This window comes from Danio rerio, chromosome 8 (genome assembly GCF_049306965.1).
Source record: "Danio rerio strain Tuebingen ecotype United States chromosome 8, GRCz12tu, whole genome shotgun sequence".
NCBI lineage: Eukaryota > Metazoa > Chordata > Actinopteri > Cypriniformes > Danionidae > Danio > Danio rerio.
The window spans coordinates 24413516-24441335 of NC_133183.1; the positions used below are offsets into that span (position 1 = coordinate 24413516).

Genomic DNA, 27820 nt, shown 5'->3' on the forward strand with positions numbered 1-27820 from the left:
CTTGTCGGCTTAGTCCCTTTATTAATCCGGGGTCGCCACAGCGAAATGAACCTCCAACTTATGCTGCACGTTTTTACGCAGCGGATGCCCTTCCAGCCACAACCCATCTCTGGGAAATACACACACTCTCATACACCATGGTCAATTTAGCCTACCCAATTCACCTGTACCTGTACCACATGTCTTTAGACTGTGGGGGAAACCGCCGGAGCACCCGGAAGAAACCCAGACGAACGCAGGGAGAACATGCAAACTTCTTATAGAAACGCCATTTGAGCCAAGGTTCGAACCAGCCCCCTTTTTGCTGTGAGGCGACTGCACTACCTACTGCGTCACTACGCCGTCATAATTATTCAGGAGTAACAATTACATTTTAATAAGATTTGAAACTTTTAAAATTATTTAAAATTAGATATTTAAAATGTATTTTTAACACATTAAGCATTACTTGAATATCTACATATATAAGTAAATGTAAACATATTTGGAGATGCCACAAACCATTATTCAACAGTCATATATTGTAAAGATTATGTATATAAATCTTATATTATAAAATAAAATGTTTTTTTTTGTGTTTTATGAGTCCAAAAAAGTACTAAATAGCAGCTCACAGCATTCGTTGTTGTTTTATTAATATCTGATGTCTAACTAAAACTTCAAGTTCTTTTTTAATCTGACTTTACATTAAATGTTATTGTATTTACTAAAATGAACTAATAATGAACTTGTACAGCATTTATGAAGTTCAACAATTACTAATGTATTATTAACTCACGTTTATTTATTATTATTATTATACTCATGCATATTCATTCACGTTTGTGAACATTAATTACTCCACTGTGAGTCAACATGAACTAACTGTATTTAAATTCAATAATGTTGACTGACATGAACAAATACTGTAGAAAATGTATTGTTCATTGTTTGTTCATGTTAATAAATGCATTAACTAACAATAACTAATACAATCTTAATGTAAGGTTTTACTGTTTTTTTAAGATATGGAAGAGAATATTTCAGTAAGTGGAGCCCTGTGTTGGCCCCAGAATGAAACAAATGTAAACATGGTTAATCAGATTCAGTGTGATTAGCATCCAAAAAAAAAAAAAAATTATCTTGGGAAATGATGCACTGCACTGCAGACAAACCCACATGCCAACATCTACAGTCACAGTCAGTGTTATCAATGTTGATCTGAGTGTTTATTGAAGGGAAGGGGTTGTACGTGTTCAGCTAAGTCAAGGATGACAGCAAGACTTTTCCATGTAAACCAGAACAACACACACAAAACTGCCCTTAATCAGCGTGCAAGGATTTTACAAGGAGTTCGCTTAAGGAATCTTCTGATTGCAGGACAGGTAAACCTCACACCAACAAACTTGGCCATATGTACATATTTTTAAAAAAGTATATATTAATTAGCACAGCAAACATATTTTTATTTATTCAATTAATTTTAAATCTGCTGTATTCATTTTAAGATTCAATAAACAGTTTTTTTTCTTCATAAATCAGCATTTTTAATAAAAAAAGATCATTTTCTCTCAGTGTCATTTTATTGGATTGATTTTTTTTCTTTTAAACGGCCAATTCTAGGGTTACAGAGATGTTTAAACAATAAACAGACTATTATTTCTCTCTTTAAGAATGGAGGTGAAGGTCTACGTCGAAGGAGTCCAGCGCATTGTTTGTGGAGTCACTAAAAAAACAACATGTCAGGAGGTGGTCATCGCTTTAGCACAGGCACTTGGTATGTAAATATCTTTTACCAACCCTAACCCTAACTTTTTAGAGCTCTAAAACAACCATTACAGCTTGAAACAAGTGGTGAACATACTAGTCTGCAAGCATTTGCTGGAAATATGGGATGTGTGGGCTTAAAGGATAGTTCACCCAAAGCTGAAAATTCTGTCATTATTCTGTCCCAAACTGAGATGACTTAATTTCTTCTAAAGAGCATGTATAAATAATGAAGTTGAGAGCCTGTTGTTGTGAAACCCATGAATTCATATTATACTAACAAAATATTGTAGCATTCATTAAAAAAAAAAAAAAAAAAAAAAAAAAAAAATATATATATATATATATATATATATATATATATATATATATATATATATATATATATACATACTTGTAATGTTTTCGAAAAAGTCATACAGTTTTGGAATGCAAAATCCGATGTTCTGGTGAAAATGATGTCTTGACTGACTATACTTGCAGTATCTGAAGAATCAGTTGAAAAATCTTTGACTCCATGATTGCTTTATTGAAATCAAAAATAAATTGAAATAAATTGTTCTGCATTCTCTTTATACAGTATATGCACGTTCTGTTATTGCATCCTTAAAGGGATAGTTTACCCCAAAATGAAAAGCTCACCTCAGCCCATTGCTCACCTCAGCCCAGGTGACCTTTTACTTCAAAAGTATATTAACATTTTTTTTTAGCCTTAAGTATTGCATGTCAATGGCTACCATCATTTTAACAGTCAAAACCAATTACAGGCAATTTAAATTAATTCACAATACACTAAAGTATTATAAAGCAAAACTATTGGTCTGTGCAAGAAAGCTATTCATTTACAACTTTATTACTATTATCATGCGCTGCAAGACATCTGACAGGCACTCGTAGGTATGAGCACATACCCCCTGTCTGGGCTGGCTGCCTGTTAGGTCACGGATTGATTTTAAACTATTAATTTTTGTTTTTAAATCCTTAAATGATCTAGCACCACCTTATCATACCTCATACATGTACAGTTAAAACCAGAAGTTTACATACACTGTATAAAAAGGCACAAAACCATTTAAAAAAAGTCAGATTTTAATGTGACTAAACTTTTTCTCTTTTAGGTAAGTCTGGGTTATCAAATTTGTTTCTGTTAGGCTAATAGCAGAATAATGAGACATTTTTGAGAAATTGTTATAAGTTTTCTTAAAAGTCAAGTTTACATACAATAAGATTATTATGCCTCTGAAAAGCTCAGATGATGGTGTCAAGGTTTTGGAAGTTTCTGATTGGCTAATTGACAACATTTGTGTTAACTGGAGGCACAACTGTAGAATAGTATTTAAGGAAAACCTCAAACACACTGCTTCCTTGTGTGCCAACATAGGAAAATCAACAAGCCAGAATCAACAACAACAGCAACAAAAAGCCAGATTATAATTTGCTGAATTACACTGGGAAAAAGACCAATTTTTGGAGACATGTCCTGTGGTCTAATGGAACTAAGATTGAATTGTTTGGCCATAATGACCAGTGTTACATTTGGAGGAGAAAGGGGAAAGCTCACAAGCCTAGGAACACCATCCCAACTGTGAAGTATGGGGGCAGCAGCATCATGTTGTGGGGCTGTTTTGCATAGCATATATGGCATCATAAAGCAACATCTCAAGAAGACATCAGCCAGGAAATTAAAACTTGGCCACAAATGGGTCTTCCAAACAGACCATGACCCTAAACATACTGCCAAATTAGTTAAAATGTGCTTTAAGGACAACAAAGTGAATGTTTTGGATTGGCCATCAAAAAGCCCTGATCACAATCCTATAGAAAATTTATGGGAAGAGTTGAAAAAGTTTGTGCGAGCAAGACAGCCAACAAATCTGACTCAGTTACACCAGTTCTGTCAGGAGGAATGGGCCAAAAGTCCTTCAAACTATTGTGAGTAGCTTGTGGAAGGATACCCAAAACATTTGACCACAGTTATAAAGCAAAGCTAAAAAACACAAAGGAAATGTATGTAAACTTTTGACCGTTTAAAAATTAAAAAATTAAAAAAAAAATTTAAAAAAAAAAGAATTCTCAAAACAATTCTTTCATTATTCTGGCATTAAGCAAATGTAAATAAATTAGGTAATCTTAAAAAAAGTAAACGTTTAGTATGATTTACCATCAGATACTTAAAAAAATGGTTATGTTCTATTTTAAGAGTGTATGTAAACTTCTGGTTTCAACTGTATATAATCCTGGTAGGTCATTATGGTCTTCTGATCAATTTATTCTTTCGGTACCAAAGTCCTGGTGTAAGCGAAGTGGGGATCAGGCTTTTGCCGTGATCGCCCCAAAACTCTGGAACTAATCATTACAGTCGGGAGCTCAAAGCTGTAGTCCCACTGAAGTTTGAGCTTTTGAAATTCAATAGTATAACACTGCTAAAGGGATGGGATAAAACAAGATGATGCAGCCCTGCTAAAATAAGGGACTTAATTTTGAAATGTAACACCATGCAAAATTTTTGGCACAAGTTTATATTTTTGATCTGGTGGATAAAAATGGGGCAAAAAGTGTAGTCTGCAGCTTAAAGACCATGTGAAGTTGCTGAGACTTTTATATCAGCTTGTTGATGTACTTACAACAGAAAAGGAATATTGAGGGGGCGGGGCTTTGTTTTTGTGCATGATTTCCTCACGGAAAACTAATGGTGAGAAGAGCATGGTAAAGAATATTGTGGCCAAAACTGTTGAACTGACGTCAACAAGGACTACAACTCCAAACCTGAAAGTGGTCAGACTCTGACTGAATATTACCAATCAAACGTTTTTTCCCCCAGTGCACTATTATGCATGGATTAATAGTTCACCAAAAAGAATAATATTGGTAAAATAATCATTTATATTTTGATTTTACACAGACATTATGTGCATAAGCAAATATACAGTTCCTTTGGTTTCAACTCAAAGTGTAAGTGGCTACTGACTCGCATTTAATGAACAAATTTGCATATTAGCATAAGAATTGTATTAATGTTTTTAATTTGGACTCTTCATTTAATAATTAACTAGTGTTCCTCATTTGGATAAAAAAAAAATTAAATTAATTTTCTCCCAAGAAATCCTTTCTAATGTGGTTTTCACTCCTAGGTCGCACTGGTCGATATACCCTACGAGAAAAATTCAAAGATTATGAGCGTAACATGTCTCCGGATGAATGTCTACTGGAGTCCCTGGAGAAATATGGAGAGCAAGGGAAGGAGGTGCAGCTCACTTTGAAGCATATCGGTCCATCGCAAGGGGAAGAAACCAACCAGCCCAAAGCCCAAATGAGGCGAGTGGAGGGTCCAGGGAGGGTGAGGAGAGGCAGCGGTGCAATCGCAACCCTACACCGCCAGAGCCTCCCACCACTGTCCCGTCTCTGCCTCCACCCTGAGCCACCCACAGAGGAACCAAAGAGACCCAAGCGGAAGTCGCTGACTTTAATGGAGGAAGCGTGGGGTTGGCTTGAAAACCTGGGTAGAGGCGGGAAACAGCAATCAGGACGAGATAAAGGAAAAGACAAGGAGGGCAATAAAGGAAATGGGCATTCAGATAACACATCTCTAAAACCAACCAAAAGCTCCCTAGCCTGTGGGACACCACAGACCAGGGACAAAAAGGACAAATATAGAGTCGCGCCACATCAGCCTTTGATCAGTTGTCTTGGGAATCGAGGGAGATGTTGTGATGAGAGAACTGTACAGAAAGGTGCCGAGGAAGATCTGAAAACCACCAATGAAGTAGTTCCTCTGGTCAAAAAAAGCCTCGAAACTGAAAGTGAGGAAACTGTAGAGTTAAGGAGACTGGTCATCCAACAACACACCAGTCTCCAAGAACTAAAGCGAAAAATAGAGTCAACAGAGCAGTTGATTTTTGAGCTTGAGAACCAGCAAGCTGCCAAGGACATCTCAGAGACACCATCAGATGAAGAAGAACAGCTCAAGTTCTGGATCAATGAGCTCAAGGCAGAAGAAGTCTTTGAGAAAGACCTCCAGAATCAGTTCTTTGAGATTAAAGTAGCAGCTGCTGAATGCAAAGCTACACTGGAGGATTACAAACAGAAACTGCAGACGATGGACCTGAGAAGCCTTCAGAAGCAAACAGGCCTTGACAAAACACCTGGAGAGATCAGCCAAGGAGATGCTCCAAAATCAGTCCAAACAATCGTCAAACAAACAGAGACCTCAGCAGACAGGTCACATGAAAGTGATGGAACAAAAAGGGTCGTCACAACCATGGAGTCTAAACTTCCGTATGTGTTTGTTTCAGCAAACCATCTATCATATCCTTCTCAATGCGGACCAGCAGACCTGAGGGAATGGTGGACACGGTGGTCTCAGAGCCAGAGTCAAACATCAGTGGTCAAACCCAAAACAGTGCATCGCTCTGAAATCACCATACAGCTGGGAAGCACCAGGGTTTAAAACATCCCAGTTGCGATCAGAGACATTTGACCTTTTATATTACAAATGCATGTCCAAAGGCGTCCAATTCTTCTGTACAGTAATTTGCTAATAATAAAAAAATTCATATTTGATTTTCATAAAATGTTTATTTCAATTGTTTCATTCAAGACCATTAACAAAAGTATATAGGAGAACCTTGAGGTTCAACACAAACCCAGGGTGCTCCAGAGAATGTTTATGACAGTAATAGCTCCATTTGTCATAAGAAGCACTGCAAATAGCCTCTATCCATAATCAAGTTTCTCTGCATGTTTGAGTTTTTTGGATTACACATCCCCCAAGTGCTGCACACATTTGCCCATTTTATTTAGGTTTTCAAAAAAATCCACCCAAGTAAAAGCACACATTACATAGAGTACATTTCAACCCATAGGGATCGGGGGATGCACGCCAGTATTTTCTACTTGGAGAAAAGAAAAAAAAAAAAAGGCCACCCTACTTGCTCATATTTTAGTGGCAATTTAGGGATAGAGACGACACCAATTTTTATTTTATTTTTTGTTTTTAGGCACCTTCTTCCTTTATTCATTAGCAGACACTGAGTTAAAGTAAAACTCAAAGAAAAAGGAAAAAAAAAAAGCCTATATAAAAAGACCGCAGGCTACAAGATGCCAATAGGAATTCTGCACTTGCCCAAAAAAGGAACTTGTAAAATCAAGACAGCAATACAAAAAAAGCCAATTTAATTAGAAAATAATTAAAAGGCAATCAAAAACCATACATGAGAGAATAACGAATGCAGCAAGACAATTTATTTAGTTTTTAGATCCATGTTAAAAAGCTATTTAACTGTATTGGGTATGGAAAACGAGCGCACATTAAAAGTCATTTTATTTCTCACCAGAAAAAGCCCAGCAAAATCACCAGGGTGAGAAACCCGACATTGGGAGAGGAATTCAAGTGATACAGGAAAAATAAAGTATATATATAACGGAAGTCAAAATACAGACAGTCAGAGCTACTTTAAAACAAGACCTCACTCACACTGCAGCAGGTGCAGAATTCCTGGCATTTTGATTTCAGCAGAAAAGAAAAACGGGTCGAGTCTTCACATCTCCATCCAAAAAGATGAGAAAACTTCAAACCCCTTACTTCCCCTCATATCCTCTGCATGACAAGAACAACCTTACAGTTTTCTCCAAACGGGATGCATACCACACACACACACACACACACGCTCATACAACACAAGGGCTTTTTGCTCAAATTACAACCAAACAACACACATACAATGAAGACCATGAGATGATTTTTTGTTGTTTTTTTGCACGGGATCCTTTGACAAAGGAAGGGACTTGTGGGTGCTAATTTTCAAGTCTTGATGCCTTTGTTACTCTGTGATGTGTTAATGGGTGAGAGAGAAAATGCAAGCGAGACGAACACGCATAAATCCCTTCCTCTGACCATCTGATTGCTTTTCTTCAAGGTGTTCCTTCTATTGTAAGGACAAGAGGGGTGAACAGTACTCAGTCAATAACACCAGGCTGGCGGGATTTTCTCTCTACACTAAAGCCCTGTATGGGGAAAACAAAACAACAGCAGGTCAACACAAAAACATCCAAAAAGCAATAGACCAAAGTTTTAGCTGAATTTTATATTGAAGCATTTTGCAGCTGCGAGCATAGTTTAATTTAACCCATATATTAGTTTTTCAAAAATACTTAAAATAATATTTTAACGAATTATTTTTTTAATTTAATGCATGATATCAGTGTTAAAGCTGTCAGATTACAGATGATATTATTTATGCATTCACACATTTGCTCTAAAGAAATATTTGAATTGGCTCAACCACAGTCGCTGTGAAATCAAAGCTAGAATCTTGCCATTGATAGCTCAACTTAAGCCTCGCATTAAAAAAAAAAAAAATTTAATTTAAAGTTAATCAAAAAATAAAAGAGACAGATTTCACACAGCTGCTATTTTAAAAGCAAAATCGAGGCTGCAGTGAGAAGAAAGAAAGTGTCGCCCGAGTAACAGCAACGTTGTGTACCTGGCTGTATATCTTATCAACAAAGAGAAAGTGACAAATTTATCACTTCACCACCTTCAAAGTGACCCGAAGGTCTGTTCTGAATGGATAGTGAAAATAAAAAGGGTGTCAGACCTCATTTTCAGCTAAGTTAAGGGAAATGACACTAGTTCGTTTTCTTTACCAAACACACGTTTTAGATGCCATTTGTTAAACTCCAGATAATGAACTGATTCTTTCAGTATAGGACTTGTCATGATACTGAATTTTGGTACTGAAATGTGTTTAAAAAAAACATCAATCTCCAGCTAACATTTATTTGCTGTTGAGTGCATTCTTAAACAGCACCAATTTGCCATAGTATTCACCAGTGCTCAACAGAAAAGACTGATTGGTCGTGAAGGTCATCAGTTCACTGCACCTAACGGATGTTTACCATGCAAACACAGACGAGTGATCCGCTGATGCCTCAACTGATCTTCGTGACTTTAAATCTCTCCGATGTCGCTGTATTTGTTTCTACTTGGGTGAAGAGCGGTGAACTGATGACCTTCTCGGCCAATCACAGTCATTTCTGTTGGCTGCTGGTAAATACTATGGCAAATCAGCTGTGTTTAAGAAAGAGCTCAGCCGCACTTAAATGTTTCAGTACCGGGACAACACTATGACAGACAACACGAAGGTGTGCTACCCGCTCACTGGGTTACATAGGCTGACGCAGGGAAGCATCCCTACAGTGTTTAGCTGGTGCCATAAACTGAAACCTAGGAGGACACTTAATTGATTACTCTTAAAGAGATTGTGATTTTGTTTGATGCCTAATATGCTTTTAATTGTTTATTTTAAACTTAACTGAATGTTATTGAAGTGATGCTTCCACCATATCTGCACTTTAAAAATCACGACAACAGCTGAAGGTTTGTAGTCCACAGCATGTTGTTGCAATGTTTACAATACTGGTCCTATGCTTCTGGGTTTCTTCCCACTGCAGCCTCACTTTCACTTTTTAAAATAGCGGCCGCGTGAAATAAGCGTATTGTACAATTACTTAGACATTCCCAAAAAATGTGGTTTCACTTTACCTTTGAATTATCAGGGCCACGAGGCTGTCTAATGATGACGAGACGAGGAGCGTTGGAGTCATCCAGAGTGATGCTCTTCAAGCGATTGACAAGTCTGTCAGGCCGAGGTGTTGCTACTGGTTTTGGACCCTCACTGAAAAAATAAAACATTAGGTTAGATTTAATCATAATAACACCTTTTTCAGCTCAGTGTCTGCGAGACGACCACTCAAAGTCTTACCTGACTCTGCGAACATTACAGGCACTACATTTGCCCGTACGCTGGTTCAAGATAACCGAAAACTCCACTTCATCACCAGCCTGCAGCTCCAGACTGTCCTGCACCTCCTTGACGTGGAAAAACAACTTCTTGCTTTCTCCAACTTCATACGTGATGAAACCAAACTGGAGACGGAAATCAGATAAGGCTCAGAGATCTTTGACATCAGAAGGATTGTGAGAATAAAAAGTCTCTTTGAAGTAGCTCACCTGATCTTTAACACACTCCACCAGGGCTCTGCGCTGAGGCATGATGTTGCAGGCCATCTTTTGTCCTGTCTGTGCCACCGTACACAACTGAAACTTCACCAACTCGCCCTTTTGTAAACAGTCACCTTTATTGGCCATACCAACAATGCCGAAAGGATAACTCTGTCCCTTATTGGACCCTGGGAAAGCAATTTAGCAGAGAACAGTGTTGAATTACAAAATAAATTATGAAATTAATTGATTATAGATTTTAAAAGAACACACTTACACATATATACAAAATAAACAGCACACTCCAAAACTGTTATTTTCCAAATCACTCACCATCCTCCGTGATCTCAATAAGGCCTTGATATTCAGTCTGAGACGGGTCCACACTGCGCAGCGGCCGAACCACCTTTCCCAGGGACACTGTAGTGCTCACATCCTCTCCAACTCCATTCACTGACAAACACAGGGCTGTTACACTCACATGAAGCAAATAAATATTCAAATCTAATAAACAGCCTTAACATACCAGCGGCAATTTTGGTGACCTTCTCTGCACTGATTTTGTTTCCTTTGCCCTTGGAGAGAGTGTACTCCACCGTATCTCCAAGATCAAAGCTATCCACATCCCCACAAACCTCACTGGACACAGTTTAGAATACATCATTACTAAATCACAAAAACACCACCACACAAGTCAAAATCAAGCAGGAGAGTTTCACACCTGTAGTGGAAGAAGATCTCCTGATCGTGATTGGCTGTTTCTATGAAGCCAAAGTTATCCTTTAGAGTTGCTATGTATCCCAGCAGCCTCTTGGAGCCAACTGCGCGGTTAAGAATCTTGAAGGACACAGCACTTTGCTGTCCAGTGCGTTTTACTTCACTGATGGAGAACTCCACCTGGTGGAGACATGAGGTTTAACAGGGTGTCTACAGAGTTTAATCAGTTAAACACTTGCAAGCCAGTATAACTTGTGCTTCAACCTGTTAAGTATAAGGAAATATGTAAAATATTAGGGCTTTTTAAGGACCTGCGTCCTCCCAGATGAAAAAAATTTTTTTAGACACATTTGAAAATGCATCCTATTGTCCCAACATTGAGTCTAAAGTACCTTGTCTCCAAGCTGTGGATAAACACCACCTTCAAGGTCTTTAATATGGTAGGGAAGGGTGGTCTTTACTCCAACATCTTCATATGCAATCAAGCCTTCCTCAGCATCCTGGAGAAAACACAAACATTGAGAAAATTATCAACATCACATTCATAGCTGAAGTGCACCCAGTATTTGTGTGCGCATGTGTTTGTATGCGGCATTAAAAGCAAAACACTATAACTGAGTGCACCTTTAAGTATATAAACAAGCTCTAGGTGTGAACTATTCCTTAATTAGTGTCAATGCTAAACACTAGTTTCCACACATCAGACTCCAGATACTTGAGGGTCATGTAAACAAGGCTGCCCCCTCTGAATATCAGCAGCCATAAATCTAGCCAGTCCCAGTTTAGCCTTGCATATGAATTAGCCAAAACGACGCACAAGAAGCACAGGAAATAGGTGAGTTCACACAATGAGTGAAAAAATAAACTCAAGGCGTTTAATGCTTGACAGGATTTAGTCATCATGCACACAGTAATACAAGGGGTAAAAATGCTCCGTAAAGTCTGCAATCCACAGTTCTGTATGGATTATTTTACCCCAGTTGAAAATGCAAAGTCCATTTTCAATAGTAACAGCATGTGTAACAGTGGTTGAGTTTCCACCACTCAAAAAGAATTGCACACACACTGAGTGGCACAGTGTATGGTTATGAGGTTAACTTGTCTGTATGACTTAAAGCTGTAAAATCAGTTTTAGCTCATGCCAGCTGGCCTCATAACCAAACAAACAGAAATAAACAGACAGATCAAACTGACCTTTTCAACTTTACCCTTAAAGAAGAGAAATACAGAGAATTAGACATCTCTGATTTATGTGGACCAATCAGAATGCATCTGAATTCCAGGTTCAATTACAGTAAGCCAAATCGCTCCAATTTGCCTCTTAACAGGTTAAAAGGTCATGTTCTCAAACGAGCATGACTGAACTATGTACTGTGGAAGAAAGGCAGCATGCAGAAAACAGCAGCCTACCTTGTCTTTTTTCTAATGAAGACGAGCATGGTTAAAAAAAAAAAAAAAGGAAAAATAAAAAACAAAATGTCAGACATGAGGCAGTTGCATTCTATAGCACCTCAAAGCCAGCCATAGCATTTTGTGCGGGTCATTTAAGAAACATTTGTAGCAAAGTTTAAATAGTAATTGTATAAAATTCTCAAAATTCTGAATTCCTCCATGTCCAAATCTACAAAGATTGTAACATTTTAAGAACCCTGTGATGTAAATATATATTTAAAGAATCAAGTTAAAATGGAGTTAATTTGAGCACCAGTAAAATCAGCAGCATATATACCACCAGTCAAAAGTTCGGGCCATCAGCAATTGTTTCCATTCAACAAAAGCTAAATTTTGCACAAAATCATAACCAAAACAGCCGTTTAAAGCATAAGAAATAAACACCAAAACAGCAGATCAAGGCCCAATCCCAATTCTATTTTTAACCCCTACTCCATTCCCTTCAAACAGATTGTTAAGAGCTTTGAATAGCCACATAGCCATATTAATTTATGTAAACACACGAAAACATCAATAACATTAGCATTATACTAGACACTGTAAAAAGCTCATTTCCAGCCACTAGATTTTTCTGAAAGGGTATTCCAGCATCCTCAAGTGTCAGATGGGAAAGTATTAGGGGTGTAACGATACACTCAGCTCACGATACGATGTGTATCACGATATAATGTTCACGATTCAATATGTATCACGATATTTGGAATAAAAATTGAAAATTAAACTGAAATGCTAATTTTACCAAGTAAACAATTTTTTATGTATTTCTTTTGTTTCAACTTGTTAAACTGAACCTTCTTTAGGAAAATAAATTAAACAGGCCTGTCTCTGAAAAAAAACAATTAAAAAACTTCTTTAAAATATTATTGAAATGACAGACAAAATTAAGGAAAAATTTAAGTAAAGGTGCAAAAAAAATAAGCTTTCCATTCAATTGAATTTAACAGTAAGAGCTTAAGGCTTTGCTTGGTCACTTGCGTTTTTTGTGTGTGCAAAAAAAAAAAAAATCCACATTTCCAGGTATTTAATTTATATTTAATTAAATTCATTTAGAGATATCTCTAATTACAATTGTGACGAGTCAAAACTCATTTAGAGATATCTGCAAATATTTTTCAATGGAAGTCAATGGAGGAATATGACTAGTCATAATATATTTGCAGATATCTCCAATCTGATTTCGTACAAGTACAATTGTAATTGCAGATATCTCTAATTGTCATTCTGACTAGTCGAATTATAATTATGACTAGTCAAAATATAATTAGAGATATCTCTAAATATATTTATGGATAGTCAGAACAAAGGTTTAAATGCTAAAACGGCTTGCCATACGCACGCGTCTATCAAAGTCCGCCCTCTGTAGTAACAGCTCACGGTCAGCTCACGTCATGTGTGATTTTGCGGCGGGAACATTATATGAAGGCAGAATGATATTTTAGGGTGAATTGTACCTTATAAATACAGTATGTGACTCTTTCAACACCATTAGGAGGTATCCCTGTCGCTGTGCAAAGTATGTAAATCACTGTGAAGACTTTAAAACTTAGGATGTTTGACCCAGTATGCGTGTCAAAAAGCAGACGAGTTTAAAGCAATGACTGTACAAACGAAATTTTGCAAGACGTCTGATTTTGAGAGGATGGGCCATCCTCTATTTTAGCTCCACTCATCTTGGTCTGCTAACATTACTGCTGCTGCAATCTGAACTCACGTGCGACAGCAGGTGGAACGTAGCTCACGTGCAAACAGCTCAACTAATAAGAGAAAACGGACATCGTATCGTAATGAAATAGTCATAACTCCACGATGCATATTGTGACATTTTTGCATCGCAATAAATCGTACAACGATAAATCGTTACACCCCTAGAAAGTATGTTGTGGGACTGCTATTCAGGAGTTATTATTATAGATTATAGATACAAAAAATTTAGGTTTTCATTTATTTTATTTTCATGACGGTAAAACACGAACACCGTCATGAATGTGTTAAAACATATGCTTGTTTTTTGTAAAAATTCGCAATAATAATTAAAAAAAAAATTGTGTTGTCGTTGTAGATTGTGTATTCTAGGAAATTTTTGTACCCCTTGATATCTAGTATGGTCCTGAAAAGTCTCAGTTTCAAGGGCAATCTAGTCCTCCCCCTCAACCCTACGCCTTCAAGCTCAAGAGAATTGGGACACTCCTACCCCTTCATGTGTACATGCAGAGCGTTAAGGGGAAGGGCTAATGGGTAGAATTGGGATTGGGTCCAAGTGACACTAAAGACTGTAGGACAGGAATCATAATAAATCAAACTATTTTAAAAGGAAGCATCTTTTATTAACTTCTTGACGATCCCAAACTTTTGAATAGTTGAGTCAATTCTCAAAATCAAGAGATGTGTACCTTCTCTTTGCCCTTGCTGGGGCTGGAGTTCTTGATGGTGATGGCAGGTATGGCTTCTTTCTCCACCACTCCCATAAAACGCAGCTCAGATTGAGTGTGGAAAGACACTGTGCCCTTGGGCAGCTTTTTGATCCGCACAGCATGGTTCCTTTGGGCTGACAGCATGTCCTGATGGAGGCAAGAGGGCCTGTTAAAAAGCTGAATCCAGCCAATGCAAGAATTTTAGTTTTGTCTGTTTTTCAGTAAATTAATTAAAACATTTAATGAACATTCATTCTTTACTTAAAAGGATGGTTCATCCAAAAATATTCATCATTTACTCTCCCTCCACTTGTTTCAAATCTGTTTTGAGTTTTTTTCCCTGTTGAACACAAAGGAAGATGTATTGGAAAACGCTGGTAATCAGCAGCCATTGACTTTCATAGTATTTTTTTGTTCCTACTATGAATGTTAATGGCTGATGGCTTTCCTCAATATCTTGTATTCAACAGAAGAAATTTATTAAAAGTTTAAAACCACTTGTGAGGGGGAATTAGTATTTTTAGATGAACCATCGCTTTAAACAAACTTCATTTCTTGAAGCTGAGAGAAAAGCAGCATCTTAAAAATGACTCTTGCTTTAGTGATATCTGGAAACTCACAGGGACAACAGTGAATTCCACTTCATCAGAAATGTGCAGTTGGCTCTCTTCCAAAACTTCGCTGAAATGGAAGAACATCCGGGCATCACGGTCCACACATTTGATGAAGCCAAAACCATCACGCATGGCAGCTATCACACCCTGCGTAAAAACAAGCAGCAAAAAAATATATATTTAATATATACATTAGAGATAAAAAAAGGAAAAAAAAAGACCTCAAAGTAAATAAAATATTAAATTCTGCAGTCACACCATTTCACGGGTCTCCTTTGTGAAATGGAAGGTGTCAGGGAGGATGTCAATATTTGTCGCTCTCTCCAGTTTGTCGCGACGGTCAGTGGATATATTGAACTGGACATGATCGCCCTCAAGCAGCGTCACTTTGGACTTGGTGTCCTTCTCCCCAAATAGCAGCTCTTTGTCAGTAAAATTGATTCTGGCACTGATTCTCCCAGGAAGAGGGTCGTTCTGAGGAAGACAAATTGAGTCTTATTTGATTGAACATGCAAGCACAACTAGTATGCTAATGTTATCAAGAGAGTCTAGGAAGAATAATGACAAGTGCTGATGCACCAACCTGATTCTTTGTGGGGACCTTGGGAATAACCTTACTGACAGTGCCCTCGAAGGTCTCAATGCTAATGTCCTCAAATATAACAGTGCCTTGAGGCAACAGTCTCACATCTGTGGCCACTTCCTTTCCCTATGAGACACACATAATAACAATCACTACAAAGATGCAATGTTTCTACAACTAGTAACAACTAGTAATTCACATCAAAATGTCAACTATTATAGGTTTATACCTATTGCTAATGCAAGACCAGTACAACACTTTACCATTTTGCTTTTAAACATTTCTTGTTAACTGTCATCTTTGATATTATACATAAAAATAACAATTAGTCAAAAAGTAAATTGGTTTGCATTGTCTTTACTTCTCTTTTGGCAAGATACTTGATTTTAATCAATTGGAAACAATAATTTCCCCCTTCTTTTAAATAGTGGGCCTATGATGAGTTGTAGTTTGGAAAAAAAATAAGATTTAATTCAAATGGTTCTGGGTATAAGTTCACTGCCATGTGGCGTCATTTTATAAATGACTTCCAAAGCCAAATGTAATAGCAAGTGGACAAACAAAATGATGCTGATGCTGTCAGGTTTTGGGTGTATCGTACTGATGTGTTCATTTTTTTTGTATGTTGATATGTACACAATGTTAAAGCACTATATCTATATGCCAGTTGTGTTGTTAGTCATGTTGATTAGTGAATGCATGTTTTTTGACTAACTAAAAGCAAAGAAAATAAATAAAACACTTCTTGTTCAAGGACTCACGTTTCTTTCTTTAATGGTGAATTCCACATCGTCTCCAGCTTGTAAAGCCTCCAGGTCTCCTTTAAACTCACTGTAGTGGAAAAAGATTTCCTTCACAACATCCCCTCGCTCAATGAATCCAAAGGCCTCCTGCAAGACACAATCACAGATTTAAAAAAACAGACAAAACTGATAAAATCTGATTGAAAAACTAAATACCAACCTTGGTAGCACAAACCACTCCCTGACATCTTGACTCTTTTTTCTGCACCAAAACAATGTTGTGGGCACTAACAGCACCAGTACTGAAAAAACAAACAACATCATGTTAAAAAGGAAAGTTCCTCTTTGTACCAGTCAAAGCACATCTTATTAAAATCAACTTACTGCTTGTTGGTCTCCATGTAAAAACTAACTTTATCACCAATATCTAAAGAAACGTTTCCTTCCACATCTTCTAGGGTGTAGGTCAAATAAAACACTTCCTGTCAGAAGATTCAAACCACAAACAATTTTAGACATACCAAATAACAGCATTATTGCACCTATACAACTGACTGCATCTAAAAATGTTTAGGAAAATGCAAAGAAAAAAAAAAAGAAAAAGAAAAAGATAATGACGTTTACCCCGTTCCTCTCATAACACACACTGCCTGTGGGCAATTGGCCAGGTGCAGACTTCCCATCCAGATGAGAAGGGATAGCTGACACTACCTGAAGAGAAAGACCATGCAAACACACAAGACTAGGTTAGAGGTTGCATTAGTGAGTGCCATGATCAGCTAACCTTGTTAAATGCTAAACATCCCTTAACGCTGATGCTAAACATGTTATGAATTAATTTATATATTTATTTAACATATAAAAAACAGCATTAAGTTTAAGAGTAGACTTATACATTCAAGTAAGAAAAAACAATGTATTTTAAACAATGTACATGACTGACAGACTGGAAATTAAGATTGTTTCTCTCATAACTATATCAAATGAAGATGAAAAGTACCCCCAACAAGACCACAAAACACAGACAAATCAAGCTCATTGTGAACCCACAAAGATTATAATTAGCATCAGGCCAGTTAAGAGGCTGGCTTATTCTTATTTATTCGAAGTAGATAATAATTTGCGGTTGCCAGGTCAATGTGGATTAAAAATGAGCTTGAAACCCAAACAATGATGGACATTAATGGGACAAGGACAATAAAACACGAAAGTAAAATGTGTTCCTTAACTGGATGAATAAAACCATGCAGCACAGTTAAAGGAGAGGCGTGCAAGTCAGGCCCCACCTGCCCAGAAATTCGCTCTTCTGGCAACATTTCTGCCTTGATTTTTACCAGCTTCACTGCAATTGGTTTGCCAGTGCGCCTATCAGACGACACCTCGAACTCCACATCATCTTAAAAAGTGGGATAGAACCAACAACAACAAGAAAAAAAAAAAGTCAATTCATGATTCTACTATAAAAGATAAACAAAAGAAGTAAAAAAACTAATGATATTCATTCATTCATCAAGTCCCTTGTAGAAACCCTACAGCAAAAATACAAAGTGACTGTTTCAGCAATGATTAAAATTATCTTTGTATTTGGAAGGACACAATATGCTTGGATTTCACATATCTGAATTATAACATTGTTAAAATGGAGATAAGAGTCTCAGTTTTAAACTTTGTCATTAAACGGGGGAATTTTTTCTGTGAATGTTTAAATATTCAGTTTTAATGGAATGGTGACTTGTCTAAATCAAATTCAACTTGGTCGAATGATTATTTGGCACAAACCTCCAATTTTAAGCTCCTGCAGGTTGCCGTTATATTGAGAGCAGTGGAAGAAGAGACGGGCCTGTCTCTCAGAGCATTGAATGAAGCCATAAGATGTGAGCAGTTTTTCAACTACTCCAGTCTCACGAATTCCCATACTAGTTCCATTGGCAAAGCCACTATGGCCATTATTATGCAGCAGACTGGGGTCAAAACTCATCTACAGGGGAAAAAAAGACAAGATAGCATGTTTAAAATAAAAATCATCAATATCCAACCTCCGGTTTTTCCAAAATATCAGCACGCAAGTGTGAAAATGGTAAAATGGGATGAGACAAGACTAGAATTGCTTTTAGTATTTGCAATCATGGGAAAAACTAAATTAGGAGGAAACAATCTCAACAGTTTGTTGCATGTGTAGTTTTAGGAGGTCTCTCAGGTTTACAATTCGCTGATCACAAGGATCAATCTGCACCGTACAAGTGTAAACACTTCCCCAAATGCAAATTCCAATTGGATTCACATTAAACCCGGATATTAAATTCATGCATTTAACACACATTTAAAATTAGAATACACACAAACACTACATTAGAAGTTAGGTCTCTTTGTACATCATCCACATGTTATGTAATTTATAAGTGAACATTTAGGAGTTGTGTGGTCAAAAAAAAAAAAAAAATAAAAAATAGTTTGGCAACATCCAGTTTTAGGGAATCAAAAGACCAGTGAAGTCAACCGCTTTCTAACATGTAAATCCAAAGCATGCCGTTAAAGTGTCAGGTATTCTTCGCCACTGAGGACGTCAAGCTGGCACACACCATCCCATCATGCCAACTTACAGATCGCTGATATAAAGGGGTCCGCTTTTGCTTTTTACCCCCTGATGAGCGAGATGTATGGCACGAGACTGAGGCCGAGCGAGGGATTGGTTGGCTTGAGGTGGAGGGGGTGGGGGTTGCAAGAGAGGGATTAGAGGCCTCCATCTTCAAGTGAAGGTAGTGGGTGGCAGGACACTGAAGTGATAAGGAGTGAAGTGGATATTTAAAAAATATATATATTTACTAAAAGGTAGAGCAACAGATCAATTCATTGATTAAAAGAAGAATCACTTAACCATCACACCACTGTGATGACCAACGAAAAGCAGCCAATACAGCAGGCTACATTCATTTTGCCTTTTAATAAAAACCCTAATCCAACTTGTTGATCCAACTTGTACCAGAATAACATTGAAATGTTGAAACATTGAAATGTTATTCTAGTAGACCTCCAGTACTACATTTTACGGTTCAAGTAATAATCTGAAGCCATGACATTGTTGCTGTCCAAGGTATAGGAGCAACTAACAATATGATAATTAGTAATATTAATAGTAATAGTAGTGATACGGTACTCTTTGAATGGAAATCTAGGAAAAACGACAAATCCAATTCAACATACGACCACATCCACTGCAACAGCAGTAACTGCATCAATACTTAATTAATATTTTTGCACTGCTACATGAAAAAAACAAAATTTCGTAATGGGTTGTAACAACGCATGAGAATTTGCGAAGCACATGACTGGAATACCCCAGTAAAGCAAGTGAGACAGGCTTGGGAGCCGTGAGGGCATGACGTTTGTTAGCACTCATGCCACCAACCTTGCATGCCCTCACAGCTCTCAGCCATGCCCCATTCAAGAATAATTTTATCACAACACTCCTATCGTGAAAAGGCCTTAGTTTTTCTAACCCTCCTATTATTCCAAAATATTTGACTAACTGACAGCGGTTCACAAAACGATGTCCCCATCTTTCTATCAAGTTTGGAAATGTTTAATTTTCCTCACTTTATACTAAAAGACATGCTTGAGGTGCAAAAAAATAATTATTAAAAATTAACATGTAGGGTGTGAAGCGACTGAGAATGACACTACAAGACTACATGAACACAGCAAATGGTTAAATAAGACAGACTTGAACTAGCCTCGACCACTAGGCCAAATGCTTTAAATGCCCTCAGTGTCAAAAACAAAGTCAAAGTCAAATACCCCTTTTCAGTCTCAGAGTTTCCGAATCTGTATACAAATCCACATTTGGACAAACCACTATATATATATGGGCATTAGTGAAAACATCATTGTTCTTGCCTTGCCACCTCTCACTGCTGCTCATCTTTAAGGCATGTGATCGAGGCCAGCCCCTAAGCCTGCTGATCGGGATGATGAAGTAAAGTAACAGCGCAGAGAGGGGCGACAGTGGGTGTTCAATGAACGAGTCGAGTTCGGGACAATGGGGTGGAGAGCGGATGGCAGAACACTTACGGATCGGCCGTATGGTGACAGGCTGAGGCCAACGGGCGAGGTGTTGTTCAGGTCAGCGCTAACAAAAGCTGCAGGTGGTGACGCCGGCAAGGTAAATTCGACAAAACCTTTCCAGGGACTACCCATAATTCTCCCATAAACAGAGGCCAAATCTACTACGCCTGGGATTGAGCGGAATAAACAGTTTCGAAGTCAAACTTTTATTTTAATCGAGTCGTGGTGCTGGAGCTCCTCCCTTCCCTCTCCCCTCTCCGTTTGGTTACACACCCAACAAAACACCTCTGGATTTCTGCAAAGGTGAAGAGAGGAGGGAAGGGTGAAAATAAACTGAGGGAGAGGCAACAAGAACAGCCAGAGAACAAAGCAGAACAGAAGGATCAGCTGAGGGCTTTGGATGTGTGTTGGGGTGAGGACCCTACAGACATCATGCAAGTGTGCCTCGTTCTCTCGGACAGATGCCAAGGCTAAATTGTACTTGAAGTCTTAAATAAATGCATTTTATTTCACTCCCCCAAAAGTCTGGTGTGTTCAAAAAGAGAAAAACATGACCACAGTTATCAAAAGTGTGCTAAATAACAGGATTATAGGTGTGTGCTTGAGTAAACAGTTACTAGATTTACACAGACATTAGTAATCAAATTATTTGCTTTAATTTGAAAAAGAAAATAATGTAGTTATAGCACATAATTCTATAAACGTCATTGTGTCAACACACTATTCACATTTCCTCCAGAGTTTAGTGTTATTTCGGGTGTTTGATTCTTAATTTGTCAACTTTAACAGCAATTTGGCACTTTTACTTTCATTCAGGAACATTTCATGCATGCCCCCCATGACAAACGAGATATTGAATGAGAGTATGAACAGCAGGAAGAGTGTTGTTTTAAAAGAATTTGATACTGCACGACGTATGGGGGAAAAAAAAATGTAAAATTTGGTGATGCATGTGTCTGTGGTCCTTCACCAACTCGGTAGTTGCAGAGAATAGTCAAAAAGCAGTGCGTGTAAAAACTGTCCAGTCACAAAATGTAGCGAAAGTCCTACACGAATGTGATAGCTTGATTGCGGTGTTTACAAGTCTGTACTGGACTTCAATAAAGCAATTAAAATCGGCATACCACACGTCTTTAAATTAATAAAACATTTTACATGAAACGTTTACATGGTAGACTCTAAATCAGAGTATTGTCTTAATCGTAAAATACATAGTCCATGTAAACATACTCAATGAAAGGTATACTTCTTAATATTTGTACGCTGAACGTGACAAGCATGACTGAAAATGTAACTGCAGGGCATATTTCTGAGGTTTAGACAGTTAAAACATATTTAGACAACGTATATTGCTATGGTTGTTCATTTTTCATTTTAAACATACCAATATGGTGGAAAGCTTACAGTAGAGGCAGTAGCTCACAAACTGATAACTAGGGAAGACAGAATCTGCTGACATTTTTTAGCCATTTTGCAAAATTTAGTAAAAAAAAAAAAAAAAAAAAAAAAATTTCTATATATATATATATATATATATATATATATATATATATATATATATATATATATATATATATATATATATATATATATATATATATATATATATATATTTCTGCAGATTTATGCGGAATGATTTTGGGAGTATCGCAACTAAAACGTAATGTATGGGGAAAAAATAATAATATGTTTTTAACTTATTTAATGTTCACAATGCAAATCCAATTAGAAAAACTTATTTGGTAAACCAACTATATAAACATTTTCATATTGATCAATATTACTGAAATTATACATGTATAAAAAAAAAACGAATAAAAATACATTTACACACTTTTACAAAAGTTAATAAATATCTGCAGCTAAAAATATGAATTTCTGTGTGTGCAGATTTCATGTGGGCCTACTAATAACTAATAAAGTTTAGTCAATAATAAAGCATTTATATATGCTTATGTTTATTAGCTTAGCAACATTAATCTCATTCTGTTTTAGGCTATCTACACGGCAATGACATTTTTGGCTGATTCAAAAAGTTTTACATCCATACATGTAACGTGTCATCAAGGAAACAGAAAAACTGGTATTTGCACACCACACTTGTATGTGGTGCTGAAAACAAACACAGATAAAGCCACAAAATACATTAAAATTTAAGAAGAATGTGGTGAGCATGCACGTCAAGTCTTTCTTTAGACTACAGACATAAAATGGCAAAATGTTTTGCATTTTGACAAATTAGAGCTAATAAACTTAGCAGCATAAACACAGCATTGTAATCCGCCAATGCTGCAGGTACAGGTTTTTATTGCACAGGGTTTTTCATACTACTTGTTAGACATGGTACAGTTATGTCATATTTCACAAAAAATTGAGTTTTTATCAACAGAACTAAGCACCAGGCAGTGTTTTGAGATTTTTCCAATGTGTAATTTTTATCCAAATCAACCAAAGGTTGAATCAATTGGACATTTTTTGCAGATTGGCCAAGATCTAATGCTGTGTGAATAGGGCTTTAGTTATAATGCTGACTTAGAAGGTAGCTCACTACTTATTGGAACAGAGCAGCACATTTGCAGCCATTTTAAACTTAATTTATGAGCTCAGCAGACTGTACATTACATTGTTATATGAAAAAGAAATCAGAATCATTGTTTAGGGAAAGATAAAAGTGGGTGCAGAAATTACCTTGTTCTGTTGTCTTGGAAGGCTGTAATGATTTGGATAGATCAATCAATCAATCGATGCTTCAGACTCTGGTCACACACGCGCATGCACACACACTTGTAAGGTTCAGCTCTCTGGCACACGTTCTAATTATAAAAAGTTGCAAAAATAAATGGCAAAAAAGTCAAATAAAAAGGCAAATGCAAGTGTTTGAACACTGCTTTTGAGGAAAAAAAGTGAACAGAAATACAAGAGAAAGACTGGGCAAAATGGGGAAAAACTGAGATTACAAGGTGGGATTCGGTCAACAATTGACAAAGAAAAAGCTCAAAACTGAAAAGACTAGCAGACAGCAGCCCTCTCCGCACCCCAGAGGAGGAAGAGGTGCGGGGAGGATGAGGAGGGCTTGGTGCAGCGTTGGGACGTGTGCTTTTTCAAAGCTGTTGAGTAGGCACAAACTTCTTGTCTCAGATCAGGTCTCGCCTTTGCTGTTAACGTTGATGGTTGCTACGCTTGTTGCGGCCTGGTTCTGTTTCTTAAATCTTTGGTTTGCTCGTTTGGTTGCTTCGTGTTGCTTTAGATTTTCTCGTTTGTAGCAGTGCAGGTCTTCGTCTTGGTCTCTTCTTCAAAGTTGTTGTACCGTTGGGTCGTTTTAGAGATGTTAGTAGGTTTTCTTTTTCCTTGACGTTTCTTCTGACCGATCGATGATCTGAACTTGAAGTAGGTTTCAGATGGTACAAAATTCAATTCAGTTTCACTTCATACTGTTTGTGGGCGAGAGAGAGAAAGAGAGAGAAATAATTTTAAATTCCACATGTTAAATTTATGTAGTTGACCAAAAAGCTAATTAATCCAAATAAGGTTGAATTTATTTAAGTTTCCTCCCTAAATCACTGAATGCATCCCCTAAAATGATTGAACAAATCAACCCCAATTATTTAATGAGTTAAATGTCATGTTTCTCTCTTGTTGATACACAGGCCTAAAAATAAAGTTTTCTCAGTGTCCTCATATACAGAAGAGCAGCTGACTGAATACACACAAGGATCAACAAGTCTCAGCGTGAACCAGCAGTTGGCTGAGTATTTATGGAATACATTCAATTCAAGCGGTCAACAACTGCAGATATCCAGTATGCCAATCATTCAGTTCCCTCCGGTCTATTACATGGATGAGATGGGAGGATCAAAGAGCTTGATATATAGGCCAGTACTTGCTTCAGTGGATCAAGTACATGTTTATAATTTCAGGGAAACAACATCTTACCTAATTTTGCACATAATTACACAGCTATGAAATGAAATTTACAAAAAGGTCTGGGTCATTTGGCCTAAAATCAAAATTTCGATTAATTGAAAATTTTACTCTATTGCAATTATCAAACAATTATTTTATTTATTTATTGCCTATTTTAATATTGTAAACAGTGCATTTCTTCAATTCTCTCTAAACAAATATTTTGATGTAAACAATAAATTTTATTGTAATAGAAAATATGCTGCCTCAAGGCATCTCTGGTGCAGCTTCCAATCACCTTCAGTTTAGTGTGACTACACATGGGCCGGTATAAGATTCTGATGGTATGATTACCTTGGACAAATATATCAGGGTTTCACTGTACTGTGATTACTGCTCTAAAATATGTTCTTTCCAAATGTCTACGTAAAAAAAAAATATTTTTTTTTTTCACTGTGAAAAAAAAAAGATTTTCCATCCTAAAATATAGTTGAGTGAAAAAACAAACTTTTTCCACACTGAACGCTTTAAATATTTTTAAAGAAACACTTAAAATGTCAATAAAACCTGAGGCTATATAATTAAATCATTGTTGACTCTTGCTGTTTTCATTAGATTCATTAGATAATTTAGATAAACTAAATTAGTTTAATAGTCCTAACATGCATAAAAAAACAACCAAACAAAAGCTCTTTACATTTATCGTAGGAACGGTATAAAATGTTTGTGGTTTTAAAACCTCGACTTTCTTAAACCATGGTAAACCTTGAAACCGGTTTTCGCTCCTACCCAAGTGTGATATGTAGTTACGTTTTTTGAGAGGTGCGTGGGTATGGCACTGCGCAAAAGATGCGCCGGACCACACCTGTGCATTCAACGCAGAAGTTTAGACCAGCCTTAGAGTGGGTTCACGTGACTCCACATAGGGTTAGTAAAAGTAATTGAAAAAATGTATCTGAAAAATTTATTAATTATAGGTTCTGAATGTCTTCTGAAATTGATTACTTTTGGATCAATAGCCCAGCCCTATTTACAACAGACCTTTTCAATTGCTGTTGGTTTTAGGAATAGCAACAACACATTGTAATGAATATGACCCATATATCCTCATACTTATCAACATATCTTTTATACCAGCAGTTAAGTTAGATTTTAAATGTATGCGAGTTTTGAAAAAACCCTTTTTTTCAGTTCTCCAAATTTGTAGTGCTGTAAATGACGAAAGTGCATGAGCAAATGATTTCTGTTTTGCCTAAATTGGTGTAGTGTGAACGCCTCTGGAATAAGGGAACAGGTCAAATTCTGTCCATGACTTAAGCCAGAAAAACAAAACAGTACCAGGCAAACAAACCTTGAGGGCACAGTGTGTGCTTCTTTTATTTAAAACATCATGCTATCCGTGAAGATTAAAGGGAAAATCCCTTTAACTAATAATTTTGATAACCAGGCTTTTAAATGCACTTAAGATGATCTCTGATTGAGATTCGGAATTACCAACACCTTTTGAAAAACCGTAACTACTGCATGAAGTGTCTAATTCGTGTGAATTCGTACATAAACGCAATACTAGGAGGAAAAAGGCCAGTGTAAAGCATAGAAACAGGAAAAATCTGTGGCAAAATAAGTAACATGCACCCGCCCACAGCTAACCAGGTTACAGGGCGTGACGTCGACACCTCGAGCGCGTGCTGCTCAGCTGTGTATTTCTTGACAGCGGAATAAACGCACGATTTAAAGCTGCAAAGAACCAATATCTGTTACGGAATATGGAGCAGATGTTAATTTAAAAAACGAAAATGTTAATTTGTACAGCTTACACAACAAAATGAGGACATGAAACTATGTGACGCAAGTGTAGCTTGAGCAACAGCTGGGAGCGGATCCATCTGGAGCTCATCCAGAGACAAAACCACTAGCAATGCCATTTCAGACAAGACTGAACTCCGACACATCACATGCTACTCCGATCAACACATTAAAATGGGATACTTGCAGCCTGAAAACAAACGGTTAAAGCTAGAATCTATGGCGGTTTTTAAGTCCCAAAATACGACCGTTTGCAAGACTTAAAATGTGTACAACTTGATAAATTGCGTTGTTTCACATGCAGAAATTCATGGAAAGGATTTAACAATAGTAAATTTGATCTTGTGTAACGTTAAAGCAATTTTAGTATATGAGTGCAATTTCCTAAGAAATTAGAAGTATACATGTCCTTAATAAAGCAAATATTATCTCGTTATTTTAGGTAACGTTACTTTCCCAGGCCTACTTTCACAATGTCTTCGTATTATCATAACCACTGAGGCAGTGATTTCCACAAGAACTTTAGAAAACTTGTGTCATGTCCTGGGAAAAAGCAGGTTGGGTTGTTTTACTCAGGGTAAATTGTGTTGATAAAGCGGGGCATACTATGATCCAATCGAGCTTAAAATAAATCACTCATCCCGACAACAAAGGCACACGGCGGCGTCTGTCGGGTCACGCTGGGCCGCCGCTGCCGCGTTGGAGCCTCGCCTGGGCGGTCCATTTCTAATTAAAGTGACCTTTGGCAAAGATCTCCCGCGACAGGCGTGGTATACAAATAAACGTGCTTTCCCTCGTTTAAAAACGCCACTTCCCCATGAAACAGTGCTTTCAGCGTTGGCTAGCGTGCTAAACCGCTAACGGTAGAGCACACGCAGAGGAAACACTGCCCCCACCCTAAACCGTTTAACTGTTCAAAAACAAGTGGAATTATTCGGAGAGACTGGTATTAATGCAAACGTCGAAAGCTCGTGGATATATACACGCGGGTAAGAGTTATGTTACACGCAACATTTTATAAATAAAGAGGAAAAACTCACCCCAACAGCTTTCAGCACTGTCACCAGCGCCGCCATAAGCAGCACGGCACATTACGTAGTGAGCAGTGTGCGAACTCTCGCGATATTAAAACAATACCGTGTGAACTGTGGGACACACCACTGGGTCAGAGGTCGCATTTTATTCACCCGTTTAGAAGTACTGCTAATATTTCCACCATCTTAACAAACCTTATTTGTGATGTAGTGTAGATTAAAAGGCCCAAACCTGTACTTTTTTATATATAATTTATATTACGGTCACCAGGCGTCACGTTAGCACGATAGCCTCGCAGCAAGGTCGCCGGTTCAAGCCTCGGCTGGCTCAGTTGGCATTTTTGCGTGGAGTTTGCATGTTCTCCCGTTGTTCGCGTGGGTTTCCTCCGGTTTCCCCCACAAGTCCAAAGGCGTGGTATAGGTGAATTGGGTAAGCTAAAATTGTCTGCATGAGTGAGAATGGATGTTTCCCAGTGATGGGTTGCAGTTGGAAGAGCATCCTCTGCGTAAAACATAAGCTGGATAAATTGGCGGTTCACTCCGCTGTGGCGACCCCAGATTAAGAGACTAAGCCGAAAAGAAAATGAATGAATATTATGGTTTGTTTCTTCAATTAATAAAATAACTAAATCCAAAAATTACACCATTTAAGTTTTGTTGTTTTAATTTACTTAAGCAACAACAAAACAATTAAATCACAAATAATACTCAAAGTAAAATCAAAACAGAAACCGAAAAAATAGATTA

General features: G+C 37.3%; 2 protein-coding genes across 40 annotated transcripts; one reads left to right on the top strand and one right to left on the bottom strand.

Moving 5' to 3' along the window:
- Window positions 1-88: 88 nt before the first annotated feature.
- Window positions 89-6830, top strand: rassf11 (Ras association domain family member 11). Of its 5 annotated transcripts, none has more exons than XM_073910332.1 (4): window positions 89-282; window positions 1218-1364; window positions 1653-1756; window positions 4878-6830. In XM_073910332.1, exons 3-4 carry the CDS (start codon window positions 1654-1656, stop codon window positions 6191-6193), a joined length of 1419 nt encoding a protein of 472 aa, XP_073766433.1. In that variant the 5' UTR covers window positions 89-282; window positions 1218-1364; window position 1653; the 3' UTR covers window positions 6194-6830. The 5 variants fall into 5 exon arrangements, with proteins under 5 accessions (XP_073766433.1, XP_073766431.1, XP_073766434.1 ...); XM_073910333.1 differs by having other exon boundaries at window positions 208-282; window positions 1223-1364; XM_073910331.1 differs by having other exon boundaries at window positions 239-306.
- Window positions 6302-27193, bottom strand: csde1 (cold shock domain containing E1, RNA-binding). Of its 35 annotated transcripts, none has more exons than XM_073909184.1 (23): window positions 27080-27141; window positions 23019-23761; window positions 18869-19042; window positions 18048-18246; window positions 17555-17664; window positions 16893-16979; window positions 16653-16750; window positions 16489-16570; window positions 16287-16415; window positions 15526-15651; window positions 15201-15416; window positions 14949-15089; window positions 14308-14475; window positions 11876-11887; window positions 11660-11674; window positions 10858-10965; window positions 10470-10645; window positions 10275-10387; window positions 10082-10201; window positions 9758-9936; window positions 9510-9673; window positions 9290-9422; window positions 6302-7749 (listed from the first exon to the last, which is right to left on the bottom strand). In XM_073909184.1, exons 3-23 carry the CDS (start codon window positions 19010-19012, stop codon window positions 7702-7704), a joined length of 2568 nt encoding a protein of 855 aa, XP_073765285.1. In that variant the 5' UTR covers window positions 19013-19042; window positions 23019-23761; window positions 27080-27141; the 3' UTR covers window positions 6302-7701. The 35 variants fall into 35 exon arrangements, with proteins under 35 accessions (XP_073765285.1, XP_073765279.1, XP_073765274.1 ...); XM_073909178.1 differs by having other exon boundaries at window positions 14308-14505; XM_073909173.1 differs by having other exon boundaries at window positions 17498-17664.
- Between the last annotated feature and the right edge of the window lie 627 nt (window positions 27194-27820).